The sequence below is a fragment of the Periophthalmus magnuspinnatus genome, chromosome 17 (genome assembly GCF_009829125.3).
Source record: "Periophthalmus magnuspinnatus isolate fPerMag1 chromosome 17, fPerMag1.2.pri, whole genome shotgun sequence".
Taxonomy (NCBI): Eukaryota; Metazoa; Chordata; class Actinopteri; order Gobiiformes; family Gobiidae; genus Periophthalmus; species Periophthalmus magnuspinnatus.
Genome location: NC_047142.1, coordinates 3,356,594 through 3,380,049, shown reverse-complemented (window position 1 = coordinate 3,380,049; position 23,456 = coordinate 3,356,594). Strand labels below are relative to the sequence as shown.

Genomic DNA, 23,456 nt, shown 5'->3' with positions numbered 1-23,456 from the left:
GAAAAAATCACCTTGAACGTTATATTTGTCTGTTGATATTCAAAGAGAAACATGAATTCGTTATTTCAGTCGATCTAAACGGAAATAAACGGCTGCGACGACGACGACACCTCGAATTAAAAGTAAAACTAATTATTTCGGAGTCTATTTTAAACGTTTAGCTCATTAGTCAGCGGCTGTCACGGTTGCTAGGCGATGTAACGTAAGCGGCGTAACGTAAGCGCACAGACAGACGTTGACGTACACTCCTTTGCGGTTGACGGAGGAGTACCCTTCATCGGCCGGGTACTTTGAACGGTACATCGAAGTGCGCAACCGTCGAATTGAAACACGGCAAAACGAAACGCGAGTCCGGTCAAAACTGAATCTCCCAGAGTTCAGAGGGGCGTGAGCGGCGGGTGAATTAGCCGTGGGACGTGCGTGACGGCTTACGAGGGGGGGAAAAAAATCATTTCTGCATGAGTGAAGCGCAAAATCTGAGGTGAGATGAATTTTATTTAGTTCAAAATGATGGATTGTGTCACCAGAATGAACAAATCTGATTCTGTTTGAGCGCCTCTAGTGGTGACGCGTGAAATTACAACGGTCTAATTACACACAGACGTTTTAAGGCTGCACAGGAGCCCACTTAACTTAACTTCTAACAGAACATGACCCTTGAGCAAGACACATCCCTCCACGCCTTCGCAAAACAGACGCAGAGTCAGGAGAAGTTTTGACGAAGATTTAACGAAAGCCACAGCACGAAACGGAAAAATACCGGACACGCAGACTGAAACGAAGCTAATGACAAACAGGCAAACACATTAGGGCGGGGTCATGATTAAAGGCGGAAACAGGAAGTAAACTGCAGCAGAAAAAAAGAGCCGTGTCCCATTTCGCCGAAGAGCCCTTAAATGCACCGTTCGAAGTGTGCAAGTGTGCGTCATTTTCGTTTTATACTTCGAACGGTGCATTTGGCAAATTGGGACATGGTCAAGGTAAGAGATGAAACGAAACAGCAAAATCACACGGAGAAAAAAGAAAAAAGAGCCATGTCCCATTTCGCCGAAGAGCCCTTAAATGCACCGTTCGAAGTGTGCAAGTGTGTGTCATTTTCGTTTTATACTTCGAACGGTGCATTTGGCAAATTGGGACATGGTCAAGGTCAGAGATGAAACAAAACAGCAAAATCACACGGAGAAAACAGGAAATACTGAGACGTGACAGAAAAGTTACATTTTTAAACATATAAACTTACAAATTCACTGTTTCTGTTGGTCCTGGGAACAAATTATCGACGTTAAGGCATTTGTTCTTGTGTCTAACGTTGCGTGTGAGACTTTAGTTTAGTTTAGCGTCTTTTTATTTTGTCTTTCGATTCTGTTTGTTGTTCTGTTCGACTCGTGTTTGTTTTGGGACACTCGACGTTTGTTTTTTGTGTTATTCACCTGTTTTTATTCGACCTTCGTTAGGATCTGGCTCGTACAGGGAAGTAATAAAAAAAGAGGAAAAAATAGTCAAGTAAGAAGTAATTTATGAATGAAATGAACAGGGTTGTAAAATAAAAGGATCTAAAAGAAGGAAACGCGTGAGGTTTAAACAACAAAAACAAACTCATTTTACTATCATTTAACCAAATCTTGACAAACAAACACAAACAGTCAAGTGTCTCAGAACTTTAACACTGTAGTGACACAAAACAGACGCACAAAAAATGACAGACCGGCCCTGAACAGGTGAATCAATCGTCCAATCAACAGCGAGGATCAAATAGACAGGATTTAATGGGGGAAAGGGACAGACTCAGAAATAACATAAAAGACAAATGAAAACATAAGAAAATAATTTAAAGCCAAGGACCAAAACAGCCCCACGTGACCAGTTTTCACACTAAACTTGTTATTTGTCGTGTTGTTTTTGTTTTTTTAGCTTAGGTTCTTTAGTTTGAAATATTTACGTAAATGTTTTAGTTTGTTAGAATCAAATGAAGCATTTCACACGTCAGAGACAGGCGTCCTGCTCCAGAGTCAGGACTAAACCAGGACTAAAACAGGACTAAACAAGGACTAAACCAGGACTGAACCAGGACTGGACCAGGACTGAACCAGGACTAAACCAGGACTGAACCGGGACTAAACCAGGACTGAACCGGGACTGAACCAGGACTGAACCAGGACTGAACCGGGACTGAACCAGGACTAAACCAGGACTGAACCGGGACTAAACCAGGACTGAACCGGGACTGAACCAGGACTAAACCGGGACTGAACCAGGACTAAACCGGGACTGAACCAGGACTGAACCAGGACTAAACCGGGACTAAACCAGGACTAAACCAGGACTGAACCGGGACTAAACCGGGACTGAACCAGGACTAAACCAGGACTAAACCAGGACTAAACCAGGACTGAATCAGGACTAAACCAGGACTAAACCTGGAGCTTAAACCTGGAACATTCTTCCTGATGATGTGAGACACTCTTCTACTTTGACTTTTCCTCTTGTTTAAATCCAGGCTTTTCTGCACTTTACTCCTTTAATGTTAATTTCATGACGATTATCGTGATTATTTATGTTTCGATTTGTTCTATTGTGATTTTAATGTCTTTTCTATTCTGTAAATCACTTTGCTCGTCCTCGCCTTAGTCCACTTTTGTCACTTTACCCTTTTACACCCCTGTCTGTTAAATTACTTCTTTATTCCTCCATTTTTCCAACTGGTTTCGTTACTTCCCCGACCTTGGACAAGCCGGGTCGTCACAGATTCTTACTTCTACATGAAAAACCCTCTTTGCAGACTTCAGTGAGGGCCCCTCCGCTCACCGGGCCCTCGTCCCCTCGTCCCCTCGAACCCCCCCTCCGTCGGACGTCCCTGTTTGAACCGATGTCGCTCTCACCGTTACACGTGCTAAGTATCGAATAGAAACGTATACCCTAATATTTTGCCCAAAACCATCCGAGTTGCGGTCCCCATCCGAGGACGGTGACACGAGCGTGAGCAAGCGGAGACAAGAGGCGGGGCGGGTGATGCTTCAAGGCGCTAATAAAATGTAATCCTATTATATGGCTCCCACTAGAGGGCAACAATAATAAAGGTTTCCCTAATAACGCGAGCAGCCGACCCAACCCGAATGGAAAACAGCTCCCGAGGTAAAGTCCCGCACTTGTACATATATCCTCTCATTAAGCACCATCGCTGTCGGGGCCGCATTACGACCACCGGGCCCGCCAGATCCGCACGGCGATGGCCAAGCAAGAGTTAAGTCAAACAAATGTGTTTCATCAAATGCACAAAAGGACGAGCGGCGCAGGAGCGGAGGCAGAGTGAGGGAATGTGCGTGCGTGGGGAAGTTTGGGGAAAGCGCAAGCCCTCGGGAAACCAATCAGAAGTTCTCCTCCCACCGCCCCCCCTCCCTCCACCCCCACCGCCCCACCCGCACTTCCCGCCTCTGCCACCGGGGGCTCAGGTGCTAATACCTCCCCAAACCTGATTGTTTGCGCCGCACTAATCAGACTCTGGTGAATTATCGTTTTGGGAATCATGGCGCTGTCGTTGGTAAACAAAAGTGCAACAGTGCCGAGGAAGTTTGTGAACTATGAGATTAGATGAGGAATAATAATTTGGAAATATTGAAAGTGATTTAGACGTAATAATGAAGAAATGACAATGTGCATCAAACTGAAATAAGACTAATAATTCAAAATCAGAACTGAAATGACTCTGAAATATATTTTTTTTGTGTGAAACCAGGCGCAGAAAGTAAAAGAGCACTACTTTTCTGCGACATTATTGACCAGAAGACTTATTTTATTGAACTGGAAACAAAACAAAAATCCAGTTTACATTAATCTGTTGTATGACATAATGAAACATGTCCAACTAAAAAAAAAATAATTTGAACTTAGAGGGAAAGTGAACACTTTTCACTTGATATTGGATGTGTTTTTGAAGCACTTTGACAAACAGGTGAATATGAAGCCCACGGCCTCCCTCTTTTATTTTTTATTTATTTATTTATTTATTTTTTATTTAATTTTGTATTATGCCTTGTGTATTGATTATTATTATTATTATTATCATTATTATTATTATTATTATTATTATAATATTTATTTTTTATTTATTTATTTATTTATTTTTTTGCTTTACCTATTGGACTTTTTAAAACTCTTTTGCATCTTGATGTCACTGTTTTGCCTGAATGTTCCACAGTACGGCATTAAACTCATGTATCTTCCATTCATTCGATTACAGGTGTTTTTATTTCTACAAAGTACTTTAAAAAAAACATCCACCTCTCCATGGATCTGACTTGTAGCCTGGTGAAAGCGCTCGTCTCCGTGAAAATAGATGAGTTTAATGTCACACTGTGGAACATTCAGGTAAAGTAATAATATTATTTCCATGGAAACAAGAAGGTGGCAGCTCTCCCACTGGAAATAAATAAAAAGTGATGGACATTAAAGAGGAACAGTGAGGCTCCAGTGGGTCAGGTCAGACTTGGGCCTTACGCCTCTTTTCTCTTTGTCATTTGTTCCTTTGCTGACTCCTAGTGGCTGGAGTCGGTACTTCATTCTAGTCTTTCTAATCTGGCCTATATAAAAATAAGGATTTATCATTGTTCTGTACTCACACAAAAGCGTCGTAAAGTTGTAGAAACAGAGTCAGTTTGAGTAATGCGACGCAAAAATGTCACTGTCGGCTGTGGAATAACATAAACACAAAGTTTCATATTTATGTGATTTGCTAATGTAATGAACGAGCGCGTTCGTCTGCCCTCTATCTCTCACACACAGCGTCAAATATTCATCATAAGTGACAAGGTGAGTGAGAGGATCCATCACCGAGCACAGACAGCCCCACTTATTAAGTGTGCCAATGTAACAGTATTACAAAACCCAGAATAACAAGTTATTTATCTCCCTGTGTGCGTGTGTGTGTATGTGTGTGTATATATATGTGTGTATATGTGTGTATATGTGTGTATGTGTGTGTATATGTGTGTATATGTGTGCGTCTCCTTCCTGCAGCCTCCTTCCCCACAGCCGCACACTGAAGGCACTTTCCAGAATCAAACAATTTCACGCAGCTACTGGAGGAGGAAATGAACTGAGCCCTGAGCAATAATAAAATTATACAAATGTTATTACAGACTCGCCTGCTACTGTCCTACTTTAATTCAAATTTGGGCTCTCCGGGCGCTGCTGGTGGCGCAGACCTTCCTGAATAAATCAACATTAGCTTACGTCTAAATTATTAAGGAAGTGGGAGACTTTCTTGTTTATAGTATGAATTATTAAACAAGTGTTTAACGCTGTTTTGCCTCCATGAATCCCCCAATATTAATTGCTAATGATCTTTAAGGTGTGTGTTTTTATCATTTGCCTCATTCTGTTCTGGGAATTGGAAGTTTCGGCTTCAAGACAAACTGTCTGCTCTTGTTTAGATAAGTCTGCACTTTAGTATATATATATATATATATATATATATATATATATATATATATATATATATATATATATATATATATATATATATATATATATATATATATATATATATATATATATATATATATATATATATATATATATATATATAATCTTCATTTCACCTTCACCCATTCTAAATTTCTCTTATCTAAAAGCCAAACTTGTTGTTTTCTTCCATCTGAGTTGTTTGACAAATTAATAAAACAGTTTTTAATATTGTCAAAAGTGTCGTGTCTGTGGTGAATGACTCTTACTTCACAGACTTGTCGGGGGGGGGGGGGGGGGGGGGGGGACTTGTGACTCAAAACACTTGACCCACTGCACCACAGTGTTTGTGTGTACAAATATCTGAATGTGTGTGTGCAGAAAGTGCAGATATTAAATGTCGCTCTCAACATAAACATTTTTACTTCAAACAGAAAACATTAGAATCATTTAGATCATTTCAGCTCTGGAATTGTTGATCTACGACTGAACTGAAGGTAAAAAGAGCTGTTAACTGAAACGACCACTTCATGACATCACAAGGTGGAATGTCGCATTTTGAGCTTTGCAGATGTTACAGACGAATAATAAAGAGTCACTCAAACATGTGTGAATGAAACAAAACACAACTCCAGGTCTGTTTTTGAGGATTATAACAGATCATAGCTGCAAGAGTCAGTTCTGTGTAATGTAGGACCTTTAAGAAGTACTTTTCAGGTACAGGGCACACCGGTAAAATACTTTTTCACCATCTGTACTTGTCATTTCTCACAAGTCATGACAAACTTTCTAATTACTTTTGAATTAACACTTCAGTTTCTTGTTGAACCTGTGGCAGACGCCCCTGAGTCGACTTCATTCTATCAGTTTTGTCCTCGATATTTGTCAAACGCACTGGGAGGAGCTGAGTCTCACCTCTTCTTCTTCTTCTTCTTCTTCTTCTTCTGTCTCTCACACCATCGCACTTTGGTAATTGCCCCAAAAGGAAGATTTCAGCGAAGTTCACAGTTTACACACCCCAGCTCTATATTTAGAGTCAAGAGTCTGCAGAGCTCACAGCCTGGACTGGAGCACGGAGGAGGAGGAGGAGGAGGAGGAGGAGGAGGAGGAGTGAGAGGAGAGGAGGAGGAGGAGGAGGAGGAGGAGGAGGAGTGAGAGGAGAGGAGGAGGAGGAGAGGGAGAGAGGAGGAGGACTGAGAGGAGGTGATTTATGTAGAGTGGAATCAGGAGAGGAGGAGAGAGGGAGGGAGAGAGGAGGTGAGTATACAGACTGTAGTCAGCAGAGGAGGAGGAGGAGAAGGAGGAGAGGAGGAGAGAAGGAGAGAGGAGGGAGGAGATGAGGAGAGGAGGAGAAAGATTGGACTGGCACACAGAGGAGGTCTGAGAGGGGGTGATTTTATAGACTGGATTCAGGAGAAGGAGGAGAAGGAGAAGGAGGAGAGGAGGAGAAGGAGGAGAGGAGGAGGAGAGAGGGAAAAGGAGGGTAGGAGGAGTGGAGGAAAAATAGGAGTAGTAGGAGAGGAGAGAGGAGAGGAGGAGAAAGAGGAAAAGTAGGATAAGAGGTGAGAAGAAGGGAGGGAGAAAGGGAGAGGAGGATGGGGGAGACGAGGAGAAGGAAGAGAAGTAAAAGAGGAGGAGAGGAGTAGGGAGGGAGAAAAGGAGAGGAGGATGGGGGAGAGGAGGACAGAGGTGAATATGCAGCAGGTAAAGATGATTAATTAAAATGGCGGTTGCCCTGAGTTACACAGGCCCAAAAAGAGGAGGTGCGAAACATTCAAGGGTCTTTTTAAAACGACGTACTGTGTTTTCTTCAGTATTTCAGGAACATTATTTTGTAACACTGAACATTTTTTGTCATGTCAAATATTTGTACTTTTATTAAACTGTATTTGTGTCACTTTCATTTAAAAAAGTCACTAAAGTCAAATAATAAAACACATGAAAGTGACAGAATGAAACTCTGGAGGTGAAAGGTCACCTGTCTGTTTCCATGGAAACACAACATTAAAACCATATTTCAGATCATTCTCCATAGGGATGGATATGTTTTATGTCATACTGTGGAATTTTATAGCCAAAGAACAACATTTCCATGGAAACAAGCAGGTGGAGTCAGGTTTGTGGAGATGCGAGCCCACTCAGTTTTTCAGTGCAATAAAAACATCCATAATGACAAACATGCCTTTATTTTAGTCGATTTTCAAGCAAAAAAAGTGACATATTATGGTTTTAAGAGTCTAAATCTAGAATTATATTTATAATTCCAGATTAAAATTAAGATTAAGACATTTTTTATCTCCAAAGGGAAATGTGTCTTGGGCTCATGGCCCTCAACTTAAAACACAGTTACACACATCACACCACACAGAGCTCATCAGAAACAACAAGTGTCCTTAATGTTACATAATGAATCCAGAATAACTATACTACTACTACTACTACTACTACTACTACTACTACTACTACTACTACTACTACTACTACTACTACTAATAATAATAATAATAATAATAATAATAATAATAATACAAAGATATGGCAAATTATAATTACACCATTATTATTATTATTATTATTATTATTATTATTATTGTTATTATTATTATTATTATTATTATTATTATTATTATTATTATTATTATTATTATTATTATTATTATTATTATTATTATGTGTACTTACTTAGCACAAATGTAAGTGTAAATAACTGTTTCTTTTCCAGCCTCATTGTTGTCACTTTCACACTGAGCCTCTTCTCTGTGAAGCGCGTGTCTTACTCAATTTAACACTGAACAACTAAAAATGATCTTTATTTATTCTGAATAAACTGCTCCCTGTGGCCTGGACCTGCACGTGTGCATCACAGCCCGTGACTGCCCTCTGCTGGACAAACCCAGACATGAGCACACAAACAGCAGTGCCCCCTGTGACCACTAGGTGACGCTGGTGTGTAACATGGACAGTGCAGGAGTCTTTTTTATGCTTTCAGTGCAGTGAGAACAGATGATGGTTTCCAGACAGACAGAAAATATGTTTATTAAGGGCAGTGAGATTTTTTTTTTTATTTTTTTTTATTTTTTTTACCCCCATGAGCTCTGAAACAAAACAAATCAAAATGCACAAACATGACGTAATGAAAACTAAAAGATAAAAAATTAAAATAAGTTTAGAAAATTGAATGTCACCTGTTCCTTAGTGCAGACATAACAGGTGAGCTCGACTGTGGCACAGACCAGGTTGGTTTTGTGTGCGGCTGAGCCTGGAGGAGTGAGATTACACAATACTTTTGACTCACCCTGCACTGGGCAGTTATCTGACCACAGGGACACATCATCTCAGGGTGATATTAGACCTGGCAACAAACACGTTTTTAAGCAGCTGGATTTTTATCAAGGCAATATTTTTAGCCTGACAGGAGATCGGAAAGACTTTGTTGAGTGCAGCTCCCAGTGACACTCTGTGCTCTTATTACAGGTCACTATGCACCGCACACCTGATTAGAACTGGACACATACAACAGAATAAAGATAATGCAAGATACAAGATGGAAGACATTTTTATATAGAGCTTTTACACCTTCAAGGCACTCCGCTTTCACACACACATTCACACGCACTGGAAAAGAGGTAGGTTAAGTGTTTTGCCCAAGGACACAATGCCAGTATTCATCTGTGGGAGCTGAAATTGCACCACCAACCTGTGGATCAGTGGATTTCATGGCTCAATCAATGATGTTTCTTGTCGAGAGCGGGATTCGAACCAGCAACTTTCAGATAAGTGGACAAACACACAGCTACTATCGCCCCAAGAGTCGTTTTAGGGTGCTTTTTATTTATTTATTTATTTATTTATTTAATTGTTTTATTTATTTATTTATTTATTTTTACTAAAATAGTGAAATGCTTTAATGAATAATAATTACTTTTAACATAAAAAAATAAAATAATAATAAAAAAGTTTTGTCTATTTTTTTAAATTCTGGTGAAGTTTGTACTTTTACTTCCTGGTTGGACACAGCAGATATGACGTAATTATAACTGTAACCATAATGTTTACAAGAGTCAGAACTTGTTTAAATGACACAGTTGATATGATTAGACAAATAAAAATACATGACCACACCTTTATTCTGTTAAATTAATGTTTAATCTGTGAGAAAAATGAAAAAAGAGCCAGCCGGATGTTTTAGAGGCTACCGGAAGTTTGCGCATGCGTGTAGTGCGCATGCGCAGCAGGAGACAACAGCAGCGCCAAAATTAAACACGTGTCCAGCGTCTAAAATAACGTTGTAGCTCCGCATTTCTCATGGGTAGATGTTATTTAGAAATACAAACAGTCATTTAATCAAACATGAGCTCGTGTCAGGGTGAGTTTGTGTGAAATGGAGGATGTGGAGAGAGCAGGAGAGTGACACTGTGTATGCTAAGAGCCACAGTCTATGCTAGGAGCCACAGTCTATGCTAGGAGCCACAGTCTATGCTAGGAGCCACAGTCTATGCTAGGAGCCACAGTCTATGCTAGGAGCCGTCTGATCTGTGACCTGTGTTTGTGAAGAGACAGCAGTAAAGGGATAATGGGACTATTACACATGTGGAGGACTTTTACACATGTGGAGGGACATGTGCCGGTTCTGGACCTGCTCCGCTTCAGGGAAACACAGGACGTTTCATCAAGAAAGACACGGTTTGATTTGCATCTGTGAGAGGTGAGTGTGAGCGCTGTGCTAATGCAGGGATGGGTTAAACATGATGCTGTGTTATAAGTGCACCTGTCTGACCTTTGCCCCTGTCTGACCTTTGCCCCTGTCTGACCTTTTCCCCTGTCTGACCAGTGCACTGTTGCTGTTAGTATCTCTTCATGTACATTTTGTATAGTAAGTACATTCACGTGTGTGTGTGTGTATTTGTGTGTATGTAGCTGTCACTCATGTTTCTAGATGCATAATAATAATAATTTCATAGATAATTGAAGGCTCAGCTGCATAAATGAGGTGTGAATAAACAAACACAAGTACAGTCCAGTTTACACAAATATGAGTAAACTCTGTAGATCTAGGCCTCTCTAATTTGCCTTCAATGACTCATTATGCATTTAATATGTAAAATAATCTACTACTTTGCCATTAGTTTTCATAAAAAGTGGTGTTATTAAATTGTTGGCAACTAAATATTGATGTCCACCCCAAGTCTGCTTGTCGACCCATAAAAGTTACCGCACACTACCAATTGTCCCTGTGTTTTAGAACTCACCACACCTGTAGAATTATTGTACTTTTCTTCTCAATGTCTTTTTCATAAACTGCCACGTTACTCATTTAAAACTATGATACGTATTTAGCAGAGGTACTATCCACACAAACCAAATTATACTTAGAAAAACACGAAAATCTGTCATATGCGCTTTAACTGTCCAAAAGTAAAAGTTTTGTTAAAATATTGCATATGAACAGCTGATTTTTTTTTTTTTTTAAGTATTAGTTGTTTTTTTGTTTTGTTTTTTTATCTTTGGAGGACACAGTTCCATTTAACCCATAAAACACTTGTTCTAAAGGAAAATATGTTTATCTCTGTTTTGAAAATTGCCTTTTTGTTCCCATCTTCTACAGTATTATCAATGAATATAATCTATACTGGATTTTATGAAAAAGGGATGGAATTATATTTTGATAGCAGTAAAATACATTTGGCTTTTGAAAATATTACTATACAAAGAGTAAACTGCAATCCTCTGATCACGTTTTTAAATGGCACTTATCTGTATTTCACATATTTTATTATTTTTTATTTTATTTTGCAAATGCACTCGTCACTTATTTCACATTTTTGTCCTTTTATCGTTCCATAATATTGATTTTGAGGCAAACAACAGTTGATACTAAAACATGATTTAATCTCAGCGTGATCACATTCACAATAGAATCATAAAATTGATTGGATTGTGTTTGATTGTCTCATAATTATCCACATTCATCGATAAAACCAAAGATGACAGTTTGACTAGACACATATGGGATTACACCGACAAAATACAACAACTGACACTTCTCAATATGAAAAATAAAATCAATATTTCAAACGTAACGTGAACAAAATGGCATGTGAAGTTGTGCGATTGGTTTCCATGGTTACACTGTAAATATAAATATGGAGCACTGTCGGACAAACACGGGGCGTCCTCGTACTTCAGCCATCGGTGAGTGAACCTGGATTTTACATGGAGCAAAAGTGACACTAATCCTGAATTAACAAGGGCCCATTTTCCTCCTCAGCAGTCCCATTCACCGCGCCCACCTCCCCCTAATGGGCCGACCCCGCACGTGTTTGCACCGATACAAAACGGACAAGAAATGAGCACCAGAGAGACGGTTCGTTTTGTGGAAAATGGTGAAAAGAAACAGCGGCTGATACGGCGTAAACAGCTAAGGTGCATTTCCTTGGACTAGTTTGTTTTAAACGGTTTGCAGTCATCCAAATGTAGCACTTTTCACAACTTTCAGAGGCCGAAGCAAAGGTCTAGCGTCATGGTAATGCCAACAACAACTAGCATGCTAACAATTCCTGGCTTACGCTTTATAATTAGATGCAAACAGCGAACAAATCTGCTCTATGACGTGAAAAACTCCTTTAAACAGACAATTGTATTTGAAGAGATTTTGAAACCCACAGCTCCATAGCTCATTCATAATTTTGTTGATTTCACAAAGGTGTTAGCGTTGTTTTTGTTATAGTTAGAGTTACGTTGCCTGGAAGCTACACCTGCAACTATGAGCCTTGGGATAAGTTTGCAGGATAAACATGAAAAAAGATCCTAAGTCTTTCTGTCATTGGATTCTTGCCTGGGATTCAGAATACGCACTTCGGCCATGTCCCAATTCGCCGAAGTGCCCTTAAATGCGCTGTTTGAACTGTGCTTTTAAGGGCTTATGTAATTTCTGGCGCGACAAGTGTGCCTTGTGTTTCCATGGAGATCGACCGTAGCCGAAGCGTGCATCAGAGCACACTTCGCGCACTGCTGTATCCCATCATGCACCGCGCCTACGCAAAAAAAGATGAAAATGGAGTCCGCTACGCAATACTCGTTCAGATGTAAGTACTGGTTTATTTTACCTACAACAAATCAACATGAAACTGTTAAAATGTGAGTCAAGAAGAATGTTTAATATTCGTCCTTATTTAAGAAAATTCTTTTGTCTTTAAAGAGCGACGAGCAGATGGCGGAATTTATTCGCCTGAGGGGGGAGAATGGCACTTATTAACTGGTGCCAAATTCTCCACAAGTGCACAGACAGCAGTTGACGTACGGAGGCAACGAAGACAACAAAGGTGACTACACAGAGGAGTACCCTTCGTCGGGCGGGTACTTCGAACAGCACTTTGAACGGTGCATTTGGCTAATTGGGACATGGCCTTCTTCAACCCCCCTGTTTTCCAATGGCCGTGATTGACAGGTGGATTAGCCAATCAGGGACACACTGGGAAAAAATAAAGGAAAAAATAACATTTTGCACATATGGTACATGGTAGAATATCACCCAATACAAAGCAAAAAATGATCAATATGAAAAATGTATGTAGCAAAAATGAACAAAATGGCTTTTAAGATTGTCCAGTTGTTTCCGTGGGTGCACTGTAAATAGAGATCACTGTAACACGACAGTGGCTAAGCTTGTCCTCTCCAATGTTTTTAAGGAAAAATATCATCCTGTACAAGCAACAAATGTATTCTCAAATCAGCCAGACCCTTTTGTAAATTCCTACCAGTATGCAACACACGCTTGTGACATTTTCTCCGTGGATGCTAAATGCTAATGCTAAATAGTAAGCTCTGGAGGGACAATCTGCTGTGATGAACTATATAATTTAGTTTGGAAAATGGTTAAGCTTAAGGTTGTGAGGCTTCTTCTTGCTTCTGTCCCCCCGGAGCGAACTATCACACAAACCATGGATGATCTCAGAGCCAGGGGAGTCGACAGGGGGGGACAAAGGGGTCTGTTGTCCCGGGCTCTAGAAGATGTGAGTCTTCTTGCCCTGGGCCTCCAAATTTCTATCGACGGAACTGCTCAGAGCAATAACTATAGAAGATTAGTCCTGAAATGTTCACAACACAAAAGCATCTAAATATCCTTAAGACGTACTTTCTACTGTGGATGTTTTGTTTTGAACCCAGTTGTTTGGAAGGGACAAGCTAAAGGTTCTAGTCTGATCGTGCTACAGGTTGGTTTCTATTTGCAGTGCGCGTGATAGTCATACGGACGACAGCACATCTCCCAAGTCGTTGTACGGGTCTTTCTTCTCGCCCTTCTCCGCGTCAATGCTTCCTGGTTTTATCGTGATGTCATCGGCCTCCACTTCCTTGTATTTTCCCGACTGGTCCTTTTGGAAGACCTGCTGCAGTCGCTTTTTCACGTCCGGGTCGGGGCAGTACAGGTATTCATACAGACCAGCGGCCAGAATGCCCCCGAGTATAGGACCCAGCCAGTATATCTGAAATATACACAGGGCAATAATTTAGAGTTAGAGGATTAGAGGATGGTTTGGGATTAAGGTAGGGATAGGGTTAGGGTGGAGTTAGGGATAGTGAAGGGTTAAGTGTAGGGGTTAGGATTAGGGTGGAGGATAGGCTAGGGTTCAGGTAGGGTTAGGGGTTAGGGTTAGCGAAGGCGTAAAGGTAAGAGGTCAGGGGTTAGGGCAGAGGTAGAGTTAGGGTTGGGTCAGTGTAGGGGTTAGGATTAGGGTAGCGGTTAGGTTAGGGTTCGGGTAGGGTCAGGAGTTAGGGTAAGGTTAAGTTAGGGTTAGGGGTTAGGGTTAGCGAAGGCGTAAAGGTAAGAGGTCGGGTTAGGGTAGTGATAGGGTTAGGGCAGAGGTAGAGTTAGGGTTGGGTCAGTGTAGGGGTTAGGATTAGGGTTCGGTAGGATCAGGGGTTAGGGTAAGGTTAAGTTTGAGTTTAATGTAAGGTTAGGGTTTAGTGTAGGGTTAGGGTAAGGTTAGGCTAGGGGCTAGAGATTAGGGTAGGGTTAGGGAAGGCTTAAAGGTTATGGGTCAGGAGTTAGGGTTAGGGGATAGGGTAGGGTTAGGTTTAGAGTTTGGGATTAGGTTAGGGTTCACGTAGGGTTAGGGAAGGCTTAAAGGTTAGGGGTCAGGGGTTGTGGTAAGGTTGGGTTAGGGTAGAGTTAGAGTTAGGGTTTAGCGTAGGGTTAGGGGTTAGGTTTAGGGCAAGGGGTTAGGGATTAGAGTTAGGGAAGGCTTGAAGGTTAGGATAGGTGTTATGTTAGGGTTAGAGATCACGCTTAGGGTCACAATTTCAGGTGGATTTTAACTCTCTGGGAGATTGTAGATCATAAATTTGGATTTCTTCAAAAAAACAAAAACAAATATTGAACCTCATAGTATTTGTTTTGGATCTGCAAACTTGTGACATTTTCTGATGCTACTGTGAAAAAAAAATCACTTTTGTTTATTTATTCTGACAGAGAAGACGTTGAACTTTGTGCCACTTTTAGTTTCATGTGGATCGACCCAGTGATTAGAGACATTAACCATAAACCAGGTCAAAGCTCAACACATGCAGTCACAGCAAACTCCACCTGAGAATTCTAACCTGTCTCCAGCTCCATTTTATTTCTTTTTTTGTAAATCTTTATTTTTATTTGAAGTGATATGAAAAAAGACAGGATACAACATGTGCGGTGTGTCTTTGACGCATTTACACGTACAATCACTTCTACCAATTGTAAGCAAAATAATAATTTAAATAATCTATTAAGTGTGGTTTTACAGTTTTGATCCAGCTCCATTTTAAACTATAGAGATTCTAGACAGTTGCTTTGTTTATTGACAACTACGACGTTAGCACAGTGATATGTTATGTTTGTTACCGAGCGCTGTGGAATTAATTGGAAAGGCGCCGTGATGCCGTTTAATCAGCTCCGAAAGCCCCTGAATGCATGTGTTTAGAGCTAATGCTATTTACACCTTGTTAATTCAACCCAATTATTTATCCACAGATGGTCGTGATTTACAAGTGCGCGGTGCCTTGAAGAAAAATAAACTAGAAAAAAAAGAAGTTGATAGTAGAAATTAAATGGTCAGATTTTTATATAGCGCTTTACATCAAGGACCCACTTATCCATTCACACACACTTTCATACAACAAAAAAACAAAAAGTAGGACTCCGAATCACAAAAAGACATTTCGCGGCGCTGTGTGAGATGAGGCTAACGCTAAAGCTAGCATAAATACTGAACTAATTACAGTTTCTCATCAGTTTTTTTTGCATTTATCTCATGTATCTGCAATTCTATGTCATGTTTTAACCTCTTTTTATGTAATTCACTGACTAGTTTCATTATACACTGCAAATGTAATGTACTTTATCTTGACGGGAGCGGCGTGCATCGATAAACAGGAAACAGCTGGATAGATTTTGTGAAGCATATCGGATTAACATATAATAATACAGCGGCAGTGACGGCGTGAAGGCGTGTCCAGTCTCATCCGCCGCCATCTTATTGTTGTGCCGCTGTTGATTTGCGTCGATGCTCTTGTAACACCGTTTTTTCACAGCTGCCCCGCGCCGCCGCTACGTCACACCTTTGCTAGACCTGCGTGACGTCCGAAAGCATCCTGGTCCGCGTGCAATCGAACCTCCCTAACTGTTCCGTGCCAAAGTGACCCCAAGTGAACCGCGCTAGTGTAAATGCGGCTTTATTTTCAAATTGGAGTTACCGTGTTACCAGCGCAGTGAGGTCTGTTTTTGTCATTAGGACCAGTGCCACCTGTGATATAATCGTGTAACTACTCAATTTCATTCAACCTTTTATTAAACAACCCCGCCGCAGCAGCGTTAAAGGGACAGGAGTTCGACTGGAGCAGCAGACACGAGCAATTTGTCTACAGAAATAACTGCCCCTATAATTTATTCAGAAAGGTATTTGTATTTTTAATTGGAAATGTTATATTTGAATGTTTACTTTCTGCTAATATTTTTTTTTTGTCACCTCGTAAACAGAAAAACGTAGGACTGAGAACGAGCAGCAGTATTTCAGTTGGTAGAGTCTTATGTCGGTGCGATTCCAGCTCCCACAGATGAATGCTGTCGTCGTGTCCTTGGGCAAGACACTTAACCCCCCTCGCCCTCATGTCTGTGTACACTGGTGTATGAATGTGTGAGGAGTTCCTTGATGTAAAGCTCTTGGATTGTCTTGAAGGTGTAAAAAACGTTTTATAAAAATAAGACACAACACATAAGAGCATTACCTATTTTTTTTTACCAAATTTGAAATGTTTGCGTTTCTCTTACCCAGTGATTTTTAAACGTTAGAGTGACGACTGCAGGTCCAAACGATCGCGCGGGGTTCATACTTGCTCCTGTGTACGGAATCTGAAAAGCAAACAGATAATTTCCTCATCTCACCCTTTACAAACAGCGTCGTTATCTGACATAGCCGACTTTGGATCACATATTCTCGAGCCTAATCCTGCATCATATGACTCTGACTATGTTGGTGCGCTCCTGCAGGGAGTCACGTGACGCCAGCAGGTCGCGCTTATTTCCCTGTGCGTCCGTTTGCTCCGTGGGTCTCCGGAGAGCTGTTGCCAGGCGACAGAGGACTCCAATAAAGTTGTGCGTATGGGTGTGAATCAGCGAGACACGTGCAGGATCACACACGCAGACTGGGGGATGGTTTATGCGTCGCTTTATATTGAAAATAACATTGCAAAACACATACGCACGTCTACATTTTTCAGGTTGAGCTGTATGTTAGTCAATACAACCTGACGTGCTGTGAAAAGTAAATATTAAAAACGAAAAAGTGTTGTATCTATCCAGGTAAAATAAAATGGAGTGAATATGATTGACTGTGATTCCTCAACGTCCTCCTGCTCCTCTTCAGCGAACCACAGTTCACCTCAAGCGCATCTCTAATTACCCAGAAGCCCTATTTATACAAGCCTATCCCAGCAGTCTCCGCTCTTTTGACCCCTCCCTCTCACCCTATCTTTCTTTCTTTTTCTTTCTTTATTCTTTATTTGTCAGGGATCATGCAGAAATTCATTTATCTCTCAGAAGAAAAGATGATTTGTACCAGATTTAGCTACTTTTACTTTCCATCTGCTCATTTTTACTGCTAATGTCTGCAGTAAAATACAATAAATGTCCACATGTCTATTAAAGTATGTTTCCTACAGTCTAAACCAATTTAAAAAAAAACAATTATGTGCAGAAAAGTACAAATTAACCAGGCTGGTGTGGACACGTTTGATTATCTGCAATGTACTTTTTCAAATTTCTAGTCAAATTATTCAAATCTACAGACAATTTCACCCCGTTTGGAGCTGATTCCTTTGTCTGATGGTTTGAAATTAAAAAGCGACAGAGCAAAGGCCAAGCATCTTTTTGGGAATTTGCGATTTCTGTTCACAGCGACCAAGTTTGTTCAGAAGAAAGTGTAATGTTGTTCATCTTTCAGCCCAAAGACTTCACCGTCTACAAAGAGAAGAGGACGTCCTGAATCGTCCCGAGTCTCTCCCTAGACTCCACATTTACTCATATCATCAGTAAATATCCACTGTTATGTCATGTGGCTTTTGGTAGTGAAATACTTACTCCAAACAGGTGTCCGATGGCGACGGCCAGACCGATCGCCAGCGCCGCAGACCCGCCCAGGTCGCTGCGTTTGGGGTCACACGTAGCGAACACGGTGAACACCAGCTCAAACGTAATGATGATCTCCACCACGAGCCCATGTCCCACTGAGATGTCTGAGTTTATCTGAAACATGATTCAAATGATGTCATGTTTTTATCATTATATAAATTGATTTGCAATATTTAAAGATGATCTGTAACTTTTCTACCAGTTTGTTTCCATGGAGATGTCATTGTTCTATTTTTTTAAAGGTCGTATATGGAGCAAAATGGACTCCTGTGAACTTTAATCCATGTTTTAATGCTGCTACGTCCTCAGAAACAGACATGGAGTTGTGTTTTGTTTTCTTCACACGTGTTTAAGTAACATCTCCAAAGCTCAAAACGCTCTGTTCCACCTTGTGATGTCATGAAGTGGTAGTTTTCAAGTGAACAGCTACTTTCTTTACCTTTTAGTTCAGTAGAGTTTAGCAATTCCAGGGCTGAATTTATCTAAATGATCCTAGTGAAGGTGTCTGGAGTTTAAAAACACAGTAGAGCACTTCCTGTATCGCCACATGATGACATCACAAAGTGGAACAGAGCGTTTTCTGTTTGAGAGAAGAACTCAGCCTAAATCTGCAGGTTTGTGTGTTAAAATATGTCTGAATGAAACAAAAAAAAACACAATTCCAGGTCTGTTTGTGATGAGGAAACAACATTATAACATTAGATCAGAAAATTGTGTAATATTAGCCCTTTAACACTGCCAGAAATTCCTTGAAAGCGTTCATACGTCACTCGAAATCACATGCACCTTTCATTTGTATCTCGATAAAAGCAAAAGTAACCAGCACAATCTCAGTGTTGATAAGCTGTTTAGGTCAAGCACCAACAGGAAAGTTTGTAACACGATGCCAAATCTTATTATTAAACTTTGAACTTTCATTATTATAAAAAAAAGGAACAGTCACTGAGTTGTGTGTCTGAGCTGAACTGTGACACATGTTGGCAAAGGTCAGTCAGTTATTTATGACCCTCTGAGCCTGTAGGGATCTAAAGAAGGGTCCCACACCGGGCTTCATGCTTTGGCTGGAATTTGGAATTTTCCACAGTATGGCATTAAACCAATCCATCACCACGGAGACAAGAATGTGACACCACCTGAAGTTTTTCAAGATGCACTACCAGTCAAATGTTTGGGCACGACCTCTCATTCAATGTCTGTCTTTATTTATTTCTTGATTTCTTGATTTTTTTTCTTTGTTTCTTTTTTTTCTTTCTTTCTGTGTTTGTTTCTTTATTTATTTATTTATTTCTTACTTTCCAGATAAGCATTTTGGTTTTTTTTCTTTCTTTCTTTACTTTCCAGATAAGTGTTTCTTTATTTTTCTTTCTTTCTTTCTTTTTTCTTTCTTACTTTCTTACTTTCCAGATAAGTGTTTGATTTTTTTCTTTATTTTTCCTTTATTTATTTATTCATTCTTTATTTTTTCTTTTTATTTTTTCTTTCTTTCTTTCTTACTTACTTTCCAGATAAGCAGAAGATGGATGGATAATATTCTCTTTATTTTTTCCCTTTTTTTTCTTTTTTCTTCTTTATTTCTTTCCTTCTTTCCTTTCCTTCTTTTATTTATTTTTTCTTGTTATGATTTTCTTTATTTATTTGTACTATCAACAGTTTATATACAATGAGACATTAAATATATGAAGTAAGATATTTGGAATTATGCAGTAAAGAAAAAAAGTAAAATCCCTCTACATGTTTTTTATTTTTTTTTATTTTATTTTTTTTATATTTTATATTGCTGGCGTGGGAACACCTTGGGGTCCCATTGGAGGAACTGGAGGAAGTGTCTGGGATGGGGGAAGTCTGAATCCCTGCTTAAACTGCTGCCCCATGACCCGTCCCCAGATAAGAGGAAAGTTATTTACCTTTTATTCTTTGCTACATAATTCCACACATCTTACTTCATATATCTAATGTCTTCTGGATGTTTATAAGTGTAAAAAGTAGTAAAAATTATATAAAAAATTAAAAATAAGAGGGTGTGTCCAAACCTTTTGACTGGCAGTGTATTTTTGAGCAATAAAAACACCTGTAAGTGAATAAATGCGAAATAGAGAAGTTAAATGCCATCTTCTGGAACATCTAGACAAAGCAGTAGCATCATGAGACCAGCAGGTGGCATACTTTCCCCCAGAAAAGTTACGTATTACACCTTTTAAACAACGCTGCTTCACGACTCTTACATCATTGACTCCGAAGCCCCCTCTCACAGCTGAGGGCGTGACCATGTAGAGCAGCCCCGCCCCCGTGATGGCGCCCAGACACTGCGCCACCACGTAGAACACCGCTTTGGCCAGGCTCAACTTCCTGGTCACCACCATCGCCACGGTAACAGCCGGGTTGATGTGCCCGCCGCTGATGTGCCCGAAACACTGCACCATGGTGGCGATACTGAGGCCGAAGCACAGCGAGATGAGGACCAGGTCGGCCGGGGGAGGGGTCTCTTTGCCCGCGTGCCAGTTCATGGTCGAGCCCACGCCGAGGAAGACGAAGATGAGAGTGGCGAGGTACTCCGCGGACACGGCCCTCCAAAACTCCTTGGTCCAAACGCCTTTGAACGCCGCCATTATGCTCCCGCTGTTGCACCAGGACAAGAAGCTCCTGGTCAAAGGGAACAAGAAGCGGAAAGATGAGTCTGTTTTTACACGGTGGCCGTTCAGGTGAAGACGGGCGCAGCGATGTTCAAACGGCGCAGCGAGTACGACGCTAAACATGAGACTAAGCCGGTTTCTTCATGCGTGTTGCCGTAGAAACATCATAGTAATCTTACCGCGCTTTTCTAGATCTTCGCTTCAATTTGTTCACGATTCATGTACATTGGTCCCTCGTTTATCGCAGGGTTACGTTCTAAAAATAACCCGCAACAGGCGAAATCCACGAAATACAATTATTCTCTATGTTTTTTGCTGTAAAACCCCTCACCACACACTTTATACACTTTTCTCACACAGGCGTTAACATTTTCTCACATTTCTCTCTCGTTTAAACTCTCTCAAAGTTCAAACCTTCGTAGGCGTCTTTGTCGGTGCAGAACGTTTCATCGACATTGTGGGTTTTGTCGGGGAGAAAACAAATTGCAAATGTACAGCACTTCAGAGTCACACTGAGATCCAACGTTTATGTAAATTTGTCTGAACACATTCTGTACTGGACAGGAGACACGGCACGGAGGAGACTGATGGACAATGGTCTACAGTCCAACAGCCAATCAGGACGCACGACACAATGGTCTACAGTCCAACAGCCAATCAGGACACAGAACACAATGCACGATCATACTCTGGAAAGAAGCATGAAAAATTTCTCGAAAAAAATCTGTGAAACTCTGAGGCCGTGAAAGGTGAACTGCGATATAGCGAGGGACAACTGTACGTTTTGCATCTCAACTTTAAAGCTAACATTTATATTTATAGACTGACTGACCCGGCCTGGTTGTGTTCTCACATATCACCACTAGATGGCGTCTACGTCACTGCTGTCTCACACTGTGCCAGGTTTGTCCTGACAGAGGGAGACCACAGAGCACAGGTGAGTGCGAACAAAGGCGAGAGGAAGGGGGAGGGGCCAGGTCAGAGGAGGGTGGGGGAGCGGCCAGGTGAGAAAAGGGGGGAAGGGCCATGTAAGGTGAGAGGAGGGTGGAACGAAGGCCAGATGAGAAGTGGGGGGAGGGTCTGGGTGAGAGGAGGAGGGAGGTCCAGGTGAGAGGAAGGGGGAGGGGCCAGGTGAGAGAAGTTGGGGGAGGGGCCAGGTGAGAGAAGGGAGGAACAAAGGCCAGGTGAGAGGAGGGGAGAACGAAGGCCAGGTGAGAGGAGAGTGGGAAGGGCCATGTTCACACCTCTTAAAGAAATGTATGTCTTATTTTTAGATAATTCCCTGTTTTATTTGTATTTATTTATTTTTATTTTAAGGCAAATATAGACATCTGCCCTCAATTGGTAAAAACCTGTAATAAACCTACAGATGGCAGCTTTAAGTCGTGAGTTAGGACATCTGTTTCTGTGGAGAGTTTGTACTTCACTGTGATTAAATCCAGCTGTCACTAAGTCGGAACATCACAGGAGCAGAGTCTGTGTTGAATCATATAGAGCAGCTTTAAACAGAGAAGTGACGACTTATAACACGACCAAAATAGAACACGGACCGGGTCAGATCACAGCGTCATTATCACAACAACGCACAGAGTATGGAATTATATTAAACAAAATCTGAACAAAAACAACCAGAAAACACAACAAAACCAGTTCCATAATAAAAAATAAATCAATTTGTCCTGGTTTAAATCAAAAACATACTTCACTGATGCTGGAATTAAACCAACGCACAATATTTGTGAGGTTTTATTGCCTAATATTTAGTTTTTTATACAGCGAGACCTAATGAAAGCACTTAAACTCTCCTTTTAACGGGCGTCGTGCTAAAAATACAGAAAAATACAAACAAAAAATAAACAAAACGTAAGTATTTAAGTCCATATAAAACGTTAAAACAGGTGCAGGTGTTTCCAGTTTTGTCACTTGTCCCTTAAAATATATTCCAGTTTTGATTTTTGTGTTAAAAAAAGAAAAACAAAATCATATTGCAGCTTTTTTTTTTTTTTTTAATATATATATATATAACATTTTTTAAGACAATATTCACATTTTATTTTTTTCAATTAAATATTCCGTAATTAAAATAAAGGCACACCAACTTGGACATAGCCTAAATGTTTTTAAAAGTGCTTTTAAATGTGTAAAAAGTTATCTAGTACATTATTTCCCCCCTCGTGCACTCACCTACAGCACCGTCTGGCTCTCTGTGTCCTCTCTGTATTTGCATTCATTAGTGATCCACCTGAGCAGGCAGCGCACTCATCTCTCCTCTCCTCGTCTCAAATGGCGTTAAAACCCCCCTGTCCCGTCACGGCGCAGGTCCGAGAGCAGCAGCAGCGGACGGCCCAAAAGAGCGTCCCCTCACGAGAACATGATCCGCACACTGTGATGGCACCACTACGCCGCTTTATTGAGTAACCAAGGAGGGCATCACCTCTCGGGAATCAACACACAACTCAGGGGGCGGGGTTAAGGAGCCAGGGGGAGGGGCTTTTTGTGGGGATTTCTGGGTCAGTCTCACTCAGCATCTCGCGGACGCAGCAGAGCACATTACATAGCAGCACAATGGCAAAAGATGACATGTGCAACAGTCAGAACGATGATATTTGACACTTTAGATTTATTTAAAATCACACGCAAAACTGGAAATGACTCACAACTGAGGAGTATTGTTGCTAAATAGTGGGAAATATTTTGATTTGATGATG

The 23,456-nt window shown here is 40.8% G+C and overlaps 1 protein-coding gene across 1 annotated transcript; it reads right to left on the bottom strand.

Moving 5' to 3' along the window:
• Positions 1–11,868: 11,868 nt before the first annotated feature.
• Positions 11,869–23,130, bottom strand: aqp4 (aquaporin 4). Its single transcript, XM_033983076.2, has 5 exons — positions 22,933–23,130; positions 20,341–20,758; positions 18,068–18,232; positions 16,760–16,840; positions 11,869–13,943 (listed from the first exon to the last, which is right to left on the bottom strand). Exons 1-5 carry the CDS (start codon positions 22,977–22,979, stop codon positions 13,704–13,706), a joined length of 951 nt encoding a protein of 316 aa, XP_033838967.1. The 5' UTR covers positions 22,980–23,130; the 3' UTR covers positions 11,869–13,703.
• Between the last annotated feature and the right edge of the window lie 326 nt (positions 23,131–23,456).